Here is a 16,850-nt window from a genome sequence, read left to right on the forward strand (position 1 = left end):
GGGAGCCTTGGTAACCAAAATATCTCTTCCTTTTCCCTTTACCTATGTATATATATATTGGATGCATGTTATATGAATATGTTAGTATTTTTTGGTGTTGATTTAAGGTGATTTTGGTGATAAAGGAAGCAAAGCAAAGAGAAGGGAGCCAATTTGCAAAGATTGGCTTAAAACAAGGTAAAGGGGTATCAACATTGATATGTTGTATGTGTTAGACTTTTGGTTCTTTGAATCTATGTTATAAATGATGATTTTGAAGTTGAGAAATTTTGTTTTACCATTTGGGATGTCTATGTGTGTGATTTTGTTCATGGCAGAAAGTTACATACTATTTACAATTTTGCCACTGAATTGGTCCCACGTTTTGATTGCCTTAACTGATGAATCATAAGTGCTATTATAGCTTGTTGGAAAGCTCTTTGAATCCTCTTTTCAATGATATATATCTTGTATGAATTGGGGATCATTGGACTGTTAAATATTGTATCAACCACAAGGACTGCTTTACCAAATAAACAGATAAGACAGTTTTTGCCACTGATTTCATCTCACGTTTTGACTGTCTTATCTAATGATTTATGAGTGTTATTATATCTTGTTGGAAATCTCTTTGAATTATATTTTCAATGATATATAAATTGTATGAATTGGGGATTATTTGGACTGTTAAATATTGTATGAATCACAAGGACTACTTTACCAAATAAACAGAGAAGACAGTTTTTGCCACTAATTTCTTCTCACATTTTGACTGCCTTATCGAATGAATTATGAGTGCTATTTTGCTTGTTAGAAAACTTTTTGAATCCTATTTTCAATGATATATAGCTTGTATGAATTAGAAACCATTTGGATTGTGAAATTGTATGAAAAAGAGGGCTACCCTGTCAAATGAATAGGGTTGTAAACAATATTTCACAGTTTTGGAAAGGAAAAGAAAGAAAAGAAAGGAAAGGAAAGAAAAGAAAAAAGAGAAACAGAAAAGAAGAAGAAAAGAAAGAAAAACAAGAAAAGGAATTTGGGGCTCAAGATTCATGGGTCATCCCAAGAGTAATGTCTGGTAAGTTATGAATAAATTTAGATGGAAGCAAAATTAGTAAGATATAAGACCCGTATGCATGTTATAAACTATGAGGGGGCACTTTACACTACATTGCCTGTAGTAGGACACGTCTGTAGTAGGACACATCCGTAGTAAGACATAGACCCATAGTAAGGTTCGCTCACAGTAGAACATGCTCATAGTAGAACACAATTCAGATTCAAAAATAGTGTAGTGAGAGAAAGAAAAAGAGCTCGAGCTTAGAAAAGTGCCAAATTCTTATAGTTAGCTCCTAGAAAGTATCAAATAGACACTAGATGGGACAAAGTATGACCCAAATAGTAAAGAACGAACTAGATTATCCCCTCGATTTCTTATGGAGGTTGTGAGTGAGGTTGAGTCCCGACAGTGAGTTAGAACAGGAAAGAAGATAGTTTACTAAATTCTTTCCCCTTACTGAGTGTTCTTATCACTCACTTCATTTTTTTTCATGATTGTAGGTACAAGTGATCAAGGTAGCTGCGAGGCAAGGTCAGGTAAGCAAAGATAGATCCGACTGGAGCAAGTTATCTTTGGTTTGTATTACATGCATACAGTCACATATCCTTGTTGCTTTTGGACCTTTTTGAGATGATGGTACAGTTGTATTTGATTACTCCACTTTTTCAGATGCTTTTAAATGAGTTTTCATATAAGTATATACATCTTTTGTTCGCTTCTAGACTTTCAATTTTCTTAGAATAATTTCTAAACACTTTTAGTGATGCATTTATTTTAAAGTACTTTAAAAGAAAAAAAATATAGACGTTCCGAATATTAATTTGTAACATTTCTCCTTCGATGGGTAGTATTTTTAGAGGGGGATGTTGTAACCTCACCTAACCATTGGGTGTGTTACAGAAAAATGGCAAGAGTTCCCCTATTTTAGAGGGCCCGGGGAATATTTTTCTCTTTTTCATTATGCCCTGTAACACTCCCAATTTGTAATTCATACAAACCAGTCCTACCAATCGACTGGATTTTCATCACATAATCATAATAAATAAAATAAGTACATAATAATAACTATCATAAAAAAATTATCACCCACAGAAACTTTATAACTAATTTTCCAAACTAGTCATATATATATATATTACATATACATTATAACATTTAAGTCAACAAAATTATGGTGCCTTCCTCCCTTAGCCTCATGTCTCATTAGTGCTCCCCGGGAACCTTTGCTGCATTTCTTTACCTGTAAAATATTAAATTAAACGGAGTGAGCGACTATGGCTCAGTAAGAAAATCATACTAAACACTTAAAGTATTTCGTACCAGTATTAATCTTTTATAATCTTTTCCATACTCAGCGTGTCTGAACTATTTACAACAAAATAATTGACACAGAACACGCATTTAACACATATCATAATTCTTTTCTTTCACACATTTATTCATTTCCTTACTATACAGATATGATTCACTCATTATGATTTATGCATGTATGAGTGCCATGACATTTTTATTTTCTGATCGTACATCTTTCTCAACTCTTTATCAGCCACACAGGCTTGTATGCATAATTCTAATGCAAATGACTTTCATAAAATATTTACTAATTTGTTTCTCTCTCATTCTCATTGATCGATTTAGACTACATATGATAGTACTTGCAGTCACCATACAAAATATAATTCTCTCTTACACGCATATTTTTTTTTTCTTTGCTGTCCACACAGTACAGCTAATATTTTTCTTTTCTGTCCACACAGTACAGCTGATATTTTTCTTTTGCTGTCCACACAGTACAGCTGATATTTTTCTTTACTGTCCACACAGTACAGCTGATATTTTTTCTTTGCTGTCCACACAGTACAGCTGGTTGTCCACACAGTACAACCGATTATTTTATTTGCTGTCCACACAGTACAGCTGGTTGTCCACACAGTACAACCGATTATTTTATTTGCTGTCCACACAGTACAGCTGGCGTGTAAAGATTTTTAGTATGTTTTCTGCTTTCCTGTATCATATGAGTCATTGTAAAAACATGCGTGACTTAGAAAATATTTTTTCCTCTTTCTTTATTTTTTATAAATCATGCATATGTTATGATTCCTCATGTATGCATATATAACCATAATATGAAATATGCGCATTTGTTATTTTCCCTTATTCTTTTCATTCCTTCTCAAATATCATATTATTTTCTCATGCATTTATATATATATCATGCCTCAAATTAATTTCAATTATACAATATAGGCTTAATATAAGGGTTATTTCACACATTTTATGCACATAATTAAGCAAAATTAACCTATATCACATAAAATGACATTTTTACCCTTATGGCCAAAATTACCTTTTTACCCTTATGGCCAAAAATTACATCATGAATCCTAATGAATTCCTTTATCCTTTTAAGCATAAATCACCTTAATTCTAATACCTCACATACTGATATAAGTAAAGGTTATTTAAATAACCTAACTCAAATTTACTTCAAGTATGTAAAGTATGAAATTCTTACCTTTTATTGGCTATATAGATGATTTAAACTTATTCACTTTCTTTTCTTCTTTCTGGCAACCTTAATCAACCAAAAATATGATCATCCATCAAACTCCCAAATTTCACATATCTTAAAAATTAAATTTCTTACCTTAGAACTGACCAGAATTGACAGATCTACACTTTTTATAACTGGGGCCTCTGGAAATTAGGTGGTTTTGCTAGGTTTTTGGACGAATTTTGGTTAAGGGAAGTTTTAGCTAAAAAAATAATGGAGCTCTCGGCAATTGTTGAAGAGAATGAATAGATTATATAATTTATAAGCCTTTCGGACCATTTTGCCCTTAACCTTTTCCATAAATTACTATTTTATCCTTAGTCAATTACCAAAAACCCTTAGCACCACCATATAATTTCAAGTGTGCCCTTCAATTTTAATTCCCACTTTGTCCCTTGAATCTTTATAAAATGACCATTTTACCCCCTTTGAAAAATATTGCTCATTTAGTAGTTTTCTCTAATTCTTTTGTAATTTCTTTACACAACAAGTTGTAAAATCCATTCTAGGGGTAATTTTGGAAGTGGAGTTTACTGACACACCTGAATTCGGATGTTACATTTCTTCCCCCCTTAAAAGAATTTCGTCCTCGAAATTTAAACAAATAAGTTGGGAAATCTCTCTCTCATTTGTTGCTCAACCTCCCATGTGGCTTCTTCCACCTTATGATTCTTCCATAATACTTTCACTAATGAAATTGTCTTATTTCGGAGCTCTTTTATTTTTCTGTCCAGTATCTGCACTGGTTGCTCCTCATAAGCTAAATCTTCTTTTAATTCCACATCGTCTGATTTTAAGACATGTGAAGCATCGCTAATGTATTTTCTCAATAAAGAAATATGAAATACATTATGAACTCGATCCATACTAGGTGGAAGTGCAAGTCTATAAGCCACCTTGCCCACTTTTTCTAAAATTTCAAATGGGCCAATAAATCTTGGAGCAAGTTTCCCTTTTCTTCCAAATCTCATCACGTGCTTGTAAGGGGCTACTTTCACAAAAACTTTATCACCCGGTTGGAACTCTACTTCTTTCCTTTTCAAATCCGCGTAGCTCTTTTGTCTGTCCTGAGCTTGCTTCAATCTAGTCTTGATAATCTTTATATCTTCCACCATTCTTTGGGTTAACTCAGGCCCAAGAACTTGACTCAAATCATCTCGCTCTCCTATATCATCCCAATGTAATGGGGATCTACACTTTCTTCCATAAAGAGCCTCATATGGGGCCATTTTAATGGTGGACTGGTAACTATTATTATATGCAAATTCAATCAATGGAATCATTTCATGCCAGGTCATTTTATAATCTAAACAACAGGCCCTCAACATATCCTCTAGTATTTGATTCACCCTCTCTGTTTGGCCATCTGTTTGAGGATGATATGTTGTGCTAAATGCCAACCTCGTACCCAATGCTCTTTGTAAACTACCCCAAAAAGCTGAAACAAATTTGGGGTCTCTATCTGACACAATAGTTTTGGGTACGCCATGTAATCTCACAATCTCCCGTATATAAATTTGGGCCAATTGATCTGAAGTAAAACTATCTTTCATTGGAATAAAATGGGCAGATTTAGTCAATCTATCTACAATCACCCATAATGCATTATAACCTTTTTGTACTCGAGGTAGGCCAATGATGAAATCCATTGAAATATCTTCCCATTTCCATTCAGGAATACTAAGTGGGTGAAGCAAACCTGAAGGTCTCTGATGCTCAGCCTTGACCTGTTGACATACCAAGCACTTAGCTACATAGTCTCCAATATCTTTCTTCATACCTATCCACCAATAAGCTTTCTTTAAATCCTGATACATCTTTACTCCCCCAGGATGAGCAGTGTAAAGTGTATCATGTGCTTCACTTAGGATTTTCTTTCTTAATTCCAGATCTTGGGGAATGCATACCCTGTTTCTAAACTTGAGCACTCCATCTATCATTTGAAACTCAGTTATTTTCCCTTCACATATCTGTTGACTTATTTTCTGGCACCACAAATCTTCTATTTGCTTCTCTTTTATTTCATTGAGGAGATTAGGTTGAATTTCCAATCTGGCCACTTGACTTCTTATCACCTCAATTTGTTCCCTCTGAAACTCTTTCTGTAACTCTATCTGAATGGTGAGGTGAGCTATGTCAATCTTTCTACTCAAGGCATCGGCTACCACATTTGCTTTACCCGGCTGATATTTAATATCACATTCATAATCTTTGACTAGCTCCAACCATCTTCTTTGTCTCATATTCAAGTCTTTCTGAGTGAAGAAATATTTTAGACTTTTATGGTCGGTGTAGATATTACATTTAACTCCATATAAATAATGCCTCCAAATTTTTAAAGCAAAAACCACTGCTGCTAATTCTAAATCATGGGTAGGGTAGCGTGTTTCATAATCTTTTAACTGCCGAGAGGCATACGCTATCACCTTACCCCTTTGCATCAGCACGGCTCCTAAGCCATTATGTGAGGCATCACAATAAATATCATAATCTACACCTTCCTCTGGCAATACTAAAATAGGAGCTGTAGTCAACCGTGTTTTTAGCTCTTGGAAACTCTTTTCACAAGCATCAGTCCATATAAAAGGAGTTCCTTGTCTAGTAAGAGCTGTAAGTGGTTTGGCCAACCGAGCAAAACCTTGTACAAATCTTCTGTAATAGCCGGCTAGCCCTAAAAAGCTTCTAATCTCTTTCACAGTCTTTGGCCTCACTCATTCAAGTATTGTTTCCACTTTACTGGGGTCTACAGTTATACCTTCCTTAGTAACCACGTGTCCCAAAAATACTACTCGATCCAACCAGAATTCACACTTAGAGAATTTGGCATACAATTTCTTTTCTCTCAATCTTTGTAGCACAAATCTCAAGTGTTCGACATGTTCTTCTTCTGATCTGGAGTATATCAAGATATCATCAATAAATACCACTAGGAATTTGTCAAGGCAATCATGAAATACTCGATTCATTAAATCCATAAAGATTGCTGGAGCATTAGTCAATCCAAAGGGCATTACCACAAACTCGTAGTGCCCGTAGCGAGTCCGAAAAGCTGTCTTTGGAATATCTTGCTCTGCAATCCTCACCTGGTGATAACCCGCCCTCAAGTCAATTTTGGAGAACACAGAAGCTCCTTTCAATTGATCAAATAAATCATCAATTCGAGGCAACGGGTATTTATTCTTCACCGTCAGTTTATTCAACTCCCTGTAATCAATGCACATACGAAGCGACCCATCTTTCTTTTTGACAAATAGTATGGGTGCTCCCCAAGGAGAGTGGCTAGGTCTAATAAAACCCTTATCTAAAAGTTCTTGCAACTGTTTCTTTAATTCTTGTAATTCAGCTGGAGCCATTCGATAAGGGGCTTTTGAAATTGGGGCTGAGCCAGGTTCTAACTCGATACTGAACTCCAACTCTCTCTCTGGAGGTAAACCTGGTAGTTTATCAGGAAAGATATCTGGGAAATCTTGTACTATTGGGACATCCTGAACACCCAATCTTTGAACATCATGCTCATGTACCACATGAGCTAAATATCCCGTACACCCATTTTTTAATAATTTTTGTGCTTTTACATTACTGATTATCATACTAGGCTGATGGCCCTCTCCGAAATTAAAGTAATCCCCATTATCGAGTTGGAATCGAGCCTTTTTCTTTCTACAGTCAATCTCAACTCCATATCTTTCTAAGAAATCCATGCCTAAAATAACATCAAAATCAGGCATATCAAAGACAATCAAGTCCACCTTTAACTCTCTCCCATGTATCACTACCTTCTGGTCTTTTAGCATTTTATCTGTAATCACACTCCCACCATCTGACATCTCAATTCTAATGGAATGAGTAGATCTAACAGGCACTAAACCTACCCTTTCAATAACCCCTGGTGCAATAAAGGAGTGTGTAGCTCCTGAATCAATCAATGCATATAAGGAAATAGAGTGGAAAAAGAGCTGACCAGTAACTGCAGATGGACTAGCCTCCGCCTGACTATGGGTAGCTGTATAAACCCGTGCATTAGTACCTCTCCCTGGTTGCACTGGTGGAATTAGGCTTTGTTGTGGCTGTATCTGAACTGGCACTTCGGTACTTGGGCAATCCTTTGCTATATGCCCTGGCTGTCGGCATCTATAACAAATCACCTGTTTCTGCTGGTACCAACATTCCCCACTATGACGTCTCCCACAAATCTGACATTGGGGAATATTTTCTTTTCTAGGCCTTTTGTCACTCTTCCAACCTTTTCTACTTACTTTTGACTGGAATTTTCTTTTTCCTCTATTGTTTCTGAAACTGGAGCCAATTAAACTACCCTCTGATATTGTAACTGGTGCAGAAATAGTCAATGAAGCAGGTAAAGCTGGCTGACTTGGCATCACTGTTTAGGGTACTGTCAATGATAGAGGTGTTGACATAGAAGGTGCATTCCTGGGTAGCTTATTAACATATACCTCCAACCTCAATGCTCTCTCCAATGCCTCTTCATAAGTTTGAGGAGGTTGTGGTCCAGCTAACACATGCAAGGCTATCTCCGGTCTAAGGCCCTGAAGAAATCTATCCAACCGGAAACTAGGTGTACTCACCATACCTGGAGCAAAACTGGCTAAGACATCAAAACGGGTAGAGTAATCCTTTACTGAACCCTCTCCCTGCTGTAAAGAAATGAACTCTTGAACTTTGACTGCTACCACATCAGCTGTTCTGTATTGGGCCTCAAATACCCTTCTAAAGTCTTGTCAGGTCATCAGATCCATATTTCTGGTTTCTTTAACTAGGTCCCACCATACGCGGGCCTTTCCCCTCATCAAGAAACTGGCATACCGAACTTTTTCTCTATCAGTCATAGGAAATAAATCTATAGTACTTTCCACCTGCTTGATCCATTCATCAGCCACTAAAGGATCTTTAGTACCTTTAAATTCAGGAGGGGTATGCTGATTAGGTAAGGAATAAATGGGCTCAAGTCGCCTTTGAGCTCTAATTTCTCCTCTCCCTTCATTCCTCATTTCATTTATGATTTCTTCTATGACTTCCTCACGAATCTCACTTCTAATCTCATCTCGAATGGCATCTCTGACTATATTTTCAGGTGTGGGTCTATCTTGACTCTCAGTCAACACCTGACGGACTATATCTCTTATTTCTGCTAGCCCAAATCCTGAACCAACTGACGGGGCAGGGTTAGACGGTTCTCCCGTCTCTCTCTGAATACCCCTTCCACGACCCCGTCCTCGTCCTCGTCTTGTGGTACTCATCATCTAATAACTGGATAAGTGTAATTACATAATATTCTATTATTTGAATACAGGTAAAGAAAACAACTTACTGCAGTCGATTCCCGGGAGCTAATCTGTGAGACATGAGGGGCACCTGTGCAATATTAGAATGCAAAACCATAGATATATTGTATTATATTACCACACATTATATTATATCTTCCTTTAAGCGCCCAAAATCGCGCTCTGATACCAAAAATGTAACCTCACCTAACCATTGGGTGTGTTACAGAAAAATGGCAAGAGTTCCCCTATTTTAGAGGGCCCGGGGAATATTTTTCTCTTTTTCATTATGCCCTGTAACACTCCCAATTTGTAATTCACACAAACCAGTCCTACCAATCGATTGGATTTTTATCACATAATCATAATAAATAAAATAAGTACATAATAATAACTATCATAAAAAAATTATCACCCACAGAAACTTTATAACTAATTTTCCAAACTAGTCATATATATATATTACATATACATTATAACATTTAAGTCAACAAAATTATGGTGCCTTCCTCCCTTAGCCTCATGTCTCATTAGTGCTCCCCGGGAACCTTTGCTGCATTTCTTTACCTGTAAAATATTAAATTAAACGGAGTGAGCGACTATGGCTCAGTAAGAAAATCATACTAAACACTTAAAGTATTTCGTACCAGTATTAATCTTTTATAATCTTTTCCATACTCAGCGTGTCTGAACTATTTACAACAAAATAATTGACACAGAACACGCATTTAACACATATCATAATTCTTTTCTTTCACACATTTATTCATTTCCTTACTATACAGATATGATTCACTCATTATGATTTATGCATGTATGAGTGCCATGACATTTTTATTTTCTGATCGTACATCTTTCTCAACTCTTTATCAGCCACACAGGCTTGTATGCATAATTCTAATGCAAATGACTTTCATAAAATATTTACTAATTTGTTTCTCTCTCATTCTCATTGATCGATTTAGACTACATATGATAGTACTTGCAGTCACCATACAAAATATAATTCTCTCTTACACGCATATTTTTTTTTTCTTTGCTGTCCACACAGTACAGCTGATATTTTTCTTTTGCTGTCCACACAGTACAGCTGATATTTTTCTTTGCTGTCCACACAGTACAGCTGATATTTTTTCTTTGCTGTCCACACAGTACAGCTGGTTGTCCACACAGTACAACCGATTATTTTATTTGCTGTCCACACAGTACAGCTGGTTGTCCACACAGTACAACCGATTATTTTATTTGCTGTCCACACAGTACAGCTGGCGTGTAAGGATTTTTAGTATGTTTTCTGCTTTCCTGTATCATATGAGTCATTGTAAAAACATGCGTGACTTAGAAAATATTTTTTCCTCTTTCTTTATTTTTTATAAATCATGCATATGTTATGATTCCTCATGTATGCATATATAACCATAATATGAAATATGCGCATTTGTTATTTTCCCTTATTCTTTTCATTCCTTCTCAAATATCATATTATTTTCTCATGCATTTATATATATATCATGCCTCAAATTAATTTCAATTATACAATATAGGCTTAATATAAGGGTTATTTCACACATTTTATGCACATAATTAAGCAAAATTAACCTATATCACATAAAATGACATTTTTACCCTTATGGCCAAAATTACCTTTTTACCCTTATGGCCAAAAATTACATCATGAATCCTAATGAATTCCTTTATCCTTTTAAGCATAAATCACCTTAATTCTAATACCTCACATACTGATATAAGTAAAGGTTATTTAAATAACCTAACTCAAATTTACTTCAAGTATGTAAAGTATGAAATTCTTACCTTTTATTGGCTATATAGATGATTTAAACTTATTCACTTTCTTTTCTTCTTTCTGGCAACCTTAATCAACCAAAAATATGATCATCCATCAAACTCCCAAATTTCACATATCTTAAAAATTAAATTTCTTACCTTAGAACTGACCAGAATTGACAGATCTACACTTTTTATAACTGGGGCCTCTGGAAATTAGGTGGTTTCGCTAGGTTTTTGGACGAATTTTGGTTAAGGGAAGTTTTAGCTAAAAAAATAATGGAGCTCTCGGCAATTGTTGAAGAGAATGAATAGATTATATAATTTATAAGCCTTTCGGACCATTTTGCCCTTAACCTTTTCCATAAATTACTATTTTATCCTTAGTCAATTACCAAAAACCCTTAGCACCACCATATAATTTCAAGTGTGCCCTTCAATTTTAATTCCCACTTTGTCCCTTGAATCTTTATAAAATGACCATTTTACCCCCTTTGAAAAATATTGCTCATTTAGTAGTTTTCTCTAATTCTTTTGCAATTTCTTTACACAACAAGTTGTAAAATCCATTCTAGGGGTAATTTTGGAAGTGGAGTTTACTGACACACCTGAATTCGGATGTTACAGATGTTACACATGCTTAGAAAGAATTTTTCAAAAAAAGTTGTTTTGGGTGATTTTTAAAGATGGAAACTTTGAAACATAGCTCCAGTTTATTGCATTCTATGTTGTTTCTGCAAATCAACAAGGGAGTGGTGGGAGAGGAATTATGGTTTCAGCTTAATTAGGTTGACCATAGATTTAGCCCTATTGAATTTGCTTTAATAACAAGATTGAAATTCAGTAAAGAGATGGGTAAAATTAAGGTTACCAGAAAATCACATTTCAAATCGAGGTATTTTGTAGGTAACAAACCTACAATATATGGTGATTTGGCAACAATATTTAAAGAAAAAAACGTGGGAAAATAATGATGAAGATGTCGTTAAAATATCTGCCCTATATCTGCTTCATTATAGATTGTTGGGATCAGATAATAGAAAAATTGTATCAGAGCACGTTTTCCATATAGTTGATGATTGAGATACATTTAACTTATATCCATGGGGTACGCTTGCTTATAGGATAACTGTTAAATCTTTGGGTGAGGCTTTATAAAAAAAGTATAATGAAGTTTCAAAAATGTATCCACCATATTCACAAAATATCCCAATATTAACTTATGAGATGTGGGGATGTGTAATGGCATTTCGGGTAATGTTCACTTTTCTGTAATATTTACGTTTAGTCTAAATACCCATATATTTTTTATTATTTTATATATTAATAATATATTTTTCGTATGATAGATCTAGATATACGAAACACTTAATAATTTAGAAGGTTTTATGGTTTGTAAATCTTTGAAGAGGATTCCCTGAATGTTAAGGTGGAAAAGTTCAGAAGGTCCAAGCTGGGAGGAGATTGATCATATTTTGAACTCTTCTGAAGTAAGTATTATGTTGTATAATATAATACTATTAAACATCTATTATTTCGACCTTTTAATTAACCTATTCTAAACATTTTTAGGATGTTGTTACTCCTCGTTTGATTGCATCCACAGTTGAGAGACAATCATCTTGGTACAAAGATGTTATGGAATACATTGATGATTGAGAAGGATATGATATTGCTCCTGCCGCTATAACATTCCCTCCAAAAATCCAATTTACATGTTTAAGTAGAGTACTCCTATTCATAGGCGACGAAGTACAATTATACATAGTCTTGTGTCATTGACTATGCAACCGTCTGAGCGTAGCCTTGTTATATCATCACCTCGATCGACAGAAGAAACGCTTACTCATATGGATATGACCACATCTACACGAATAGATGAAGATAAACTTGAATGACTTTAGGAGCTTCTCTAAGGGTTCATACAAAAAGTTGACGAACGACTTGGAAACATCTACGAGTATCAAACGATACTTGAAGTATGTCAAGCATCGATTGAAGCCAAATTTATAGAGCTTTAACGTAGGTACCATGCAACCCCTAGTGAAGAGGTAAGTCTTTTAATCATATTATTAATTATTTAGAATCTGTTGTTATATTTTTAAATAAATGATTAATTTTGTCTTCAATACTATTCTTTTTTCTAATTCCAAGATGAGTCAATAGAAGTAGTGATTGAGTTCTCTGGTAATGATGATGCAGGTATCTAGCAATCAACTAATGTCACAAATGAAACTCTAATACAATAGTGTTCGAGTACTCATAGGACATGACGAGGAAGAATTGTCAAGAAGGGTAAATCATTTCAAAGCCTATACGCTGATCCTTTCAAACAACGTTATGCATAAGAGGTTTTTCAGCCATCGCATCCAAAGGGAGAAGAAAATAACATGTTTGAATATTTGCAATGGTACGGGGACACTCCCGAAGAGGTAACAATAGTCACTTATTTGTACGAACCATGTGTTAAAAATCAATGGTGGAAGCCACTATGTGAAGATAATCAATGGCTGTTGGATCAGGTATATACTTTTGAACTCACACATGAGATCATTTTGACATCATATTTTTATTTAGCAATGCTTTCTCACTATATTTATAATATTGTTCCTTTAACACATTGATAGTTATTTAGTGGTATTACAACATACGTTTCCATCAGCTAAAAGGACTTGTGTGGATACGTCTTTCGATAGGTGGTTACTACATGAAGTAAGGGATTGGAGAAAATGTGGATTCGATAATTTTCAGTGGTCACGTTTATTATTAGATCTGATCGAAGGAATAAATGATCTAAACTTAGATCGAGGTTATATTTCATGGGCTCATATGGATCGAAGGAATAAATTGATATTGATATATTATTTTATTAGGCATATTAGTCATAATGATATTGATGGTATAATATTCTTTCCATTGTTGCTGTACATTTGGACTTAAATGTATGGACTTTGACAGTGTATGACTCATCTAGAGCATTTTTTGACTTTACAAAAAAGTTCACTCAGGCGATGACACGTTATCTTTATCTTCCATCTATTATCAGTGCAGCAAATTATTAGGAGTCCTGTGGTCTTCAACCAAAATTAGAGCCATTGACGATTATAAGATGTGTGGATGTACCCCAACAAGGCCTTGCCTCCAGTGATTGCTGGATATTCTCATTATATATTTTAAAGTATTTTGCCACTAGACATGATTTTGATTTTCATGCAAAAAATGCTTCCTACATGTGTTGCATTGTTGCATCAAAGATATGGAAGCATGGCGACAATTCACATTCTTCATGATTTTTCGTATTATACTTAAACTTATGTATATTATGAAAAATTTGCATATTTATTTTGTATTGGTTGGTTGAGGTTTAGGCATGGGTTGATTAGATGCATATCCTAAATTAATTTTTTATTTGTTTAATGTTTGGGCACAATCAGGTCGATTGATCCTCAATATATATATATATATATATTGGAGTGTTGTATCTTTGATTTTGGTTTATATAGGTAGGGAACTGTTAGAATTATAAAGAAAATACTGTCGAAATTTTTTAAACCAATGTATAAATCAAACAGATTATGATTACTAAATAGTTTTGCCTTTATTGTTAGTTTACTTTGATGATTACGTTATAGGCTAAACGTCTTAACTGGAGTTTTTTTGCAACTTATACGTCTCAAATTTGCTTTTCATGCTCAAGTTGCATGCTTAAGTTTTATTCTAATAAAAATGAATCAGTATGGGGTAAGACAATGAAAGAGGCAAACTAGCAACATTCTAAACCAATATCGACCATTTTTCTCCATAGAGAAAAATTTGCAATCGTTTTCAAGACAGTCAACATATACCAGATGCAGAAGTAGTTGAACATTAAAAGAAAGCAAATACAAAAACAATATATCTAAGTTAATAATCTCCACTAAAATATCTGATTTGCATTATCTTAAATTATATTCTTCCTGATGAACCGATACCTGATGAAGATGTTGGAACATAAGGTAATGGATTTGTACAAACTAAATGTGTATGCCCTTTTTGATGACATCTACTGCATTCTACTTGACGTACTTCTTCCCCTTTAGACAATCTCCTATTATGTTCAGAACGATGACTAGAACGTCCATGTTCCATCTGTGGTGGATAAACTATATGTATTTCTTTAGGTTGCATCCATTCCGATGGATTGCCCAACGGTTTTGCACTCTCCCTATAAACTATTTTCCAATATTCATTTGAGTAATACTTATTCACCCATAGATAACAATTTGAAAGGTTTTGAAATCTGGCAATTGCTAAGACATGTGTGCATACTATTTGTGATAGTTGAAATTTCTTGTAACTACATTCTTTTATTGAAAGATTTACTTTAGCAACTAGTCTGTTAGAACAATGCACTTCATATCTGTAAATGTTTATTGGTTTGACAATCATATTGGTTGATTTACGGATATGATTAGCCAACTTTTCTTTAGCCCATGAAGTTAGAGGATGAGTACAAGTATTGCATGATTGCACAAATACTGAAATATTAGTAATTTATGAATTCATACAAGTATCAAATTATTTGCACTCACAAATAATTGTACCTGCCATATTGCGACAAGTATAAAACTATTTTTGTAAAGTTGAATATAGAAATAAAATGAGTATCATCATTGGCAACTTGCATATGTGTCATGCCAAAGCATTAAATGACTCAACAATATTTGTGGTCATAATATTATATTAGATACTGAGAAAGTGAGCACGAGCCCATCGTGCATAGTCGGTTCCTTTCAAATAAGCTGTTGTAGTGGAGTTTTCAACTTTAATCATATACAAAGCCTCTTTAAAATCGCCTGTTCGATAAGCCTTTGCTGCTCTCCAAAATAATCCTTCTATATATTTTGTTTGCTTGTACTGACTCTGTATATTCCTCTTTATATGATGGTTATACTAACTATGATGTGCATTCAGAAACACTTCTCTCACGCAACAAGTGATAACATGATGCCTATTTGAGATGATTGCTACATTTGAAAGATCCCTAATACATCTGTGTAACTCTCGAAGAAACAAGGTCCAAGTAATCGTTTCTTCCAACTCCAAAAGCTAGCGGATAAATTTGATTGTTTCCATCCTTACCCATTGCAAAAAAAAAGCGTACCCCAATATTGACCTTTTAAGAACGCCTTGTCAATACAATAACATAACGACAATACTCACGAAATGCTCTAATGGAGTATTATAAAGCCATAAAGACAAATTGAAACTGATTATCCGAGTCAGTGTCTATTTGTGTAATAGTGCTAGGGTTTTATTGTTGAAAGTTATAACAAAATATCGGTAATAGTCTGAATAACTCCTCAGGTCAACCTCTTATCTCATTCAATGCCCGATTCTTTGCACGTCAAACTTGTACATAAGATATATCAATTCGATACCTATCTGCCATATATGTTATAATATCTTTTGGCTTATACACATGGTCACTTGTAATAAATAACGTTTGTAATATTTTTCTAAGTATCATTTTTTCTGCTTGCCTATGATAAGGTCTTATGACATCGCAAGAACAAGTATGTGTTCCTAACTTTTGCAACACAAATATATTACTGTTACTTAACTTCACCCCTCCTGCTTTCCATTTGCATTGTTGATGCACACACTTTATATCCCATCTCTTTTTATTTGAACTCGAAACCTTGAATTGATAACCATTTTCTAATGTATCTCTATATAATGTATCTATTAAAACTTGTTTAGATGCAAATTGGTCTGTCACTTTGAATCTGCTATTTTATGGTATAGCTATATGAATTTCAATTCCCTCATTTTCAATATCTCGGTAGGGTTCTGGACCGCCAAAAAATGGATTAGAACCATAATACAGTGGAGCAATGTCAACTAAACTTTTAGGCATTATCACTGACATACCAACCCTTGCATCATCAATAACATCATAACCCATTTTAGCACCACTAATATCACTGCCTCCATTATAATCCCTATCGCCCTCATCATCACAACCATAATATTCATCTTTTTCTTGGAAGTAAATATCATTTGTTAGTAAATCATCTATTTGATAGTAGCCTTCGGGTGTACCCAATACGGTTCTGGGCCTCTTTCACCAGGTGCCTAGTCTTGAGACAGAGGATTCCAACCAACATCATTCTCAATACCGTCATGATCATGGTTTATATTT

The 16,850-nt window shown here is 34.5% G+C and overlaps 1 protein-coding gene across 1 annotated transcript in view; it reads right to left on the reverse strand.

Moving 5' to 3' along the window:
* The window catches only part of LOC123202242 (probable LRR receptor-like serine/threonine-protein kinase At1g06840), a 30,107-nt gene extending 14,851 nt beyond the window's left edge, over window positions 1-15,256 (reverse strand). The window contains exons 1-2 of the mRNA XM_044618069.1: window positions 15,250-15,256; window positions 14,732-14,877 (exon numbers count right to left, since the gene is read on the reverse strand). Coding sequence (XP_044474004.1) covers window positions 14,732-14,877; window positions 15,250-15,256 — 153 coding nt within the window. The remainder of the gene's footprint in view (window positions 1-14,731; window positions 14,878-15,249) is intronic.
* Window positions 15,257-16,850: the final 1,594 nt, after the last annotated feature.

This window comes from Mangifera indica, chromosome 18 (genome assembly GCF_011075055.1).
Source record: "Mangifera indica cultivar Alphonso chromosome 18, CATAS_Mindica_2.1, whole genome shotgun sequence".
In the NCBI taxonomy this organism is placed as follows: Eukaryota; Viridiplantae; Streptophyta; class Magnoliopsida; order Sapindales; family Anacardiaceae; genus Mangifera; species Mangifera indica.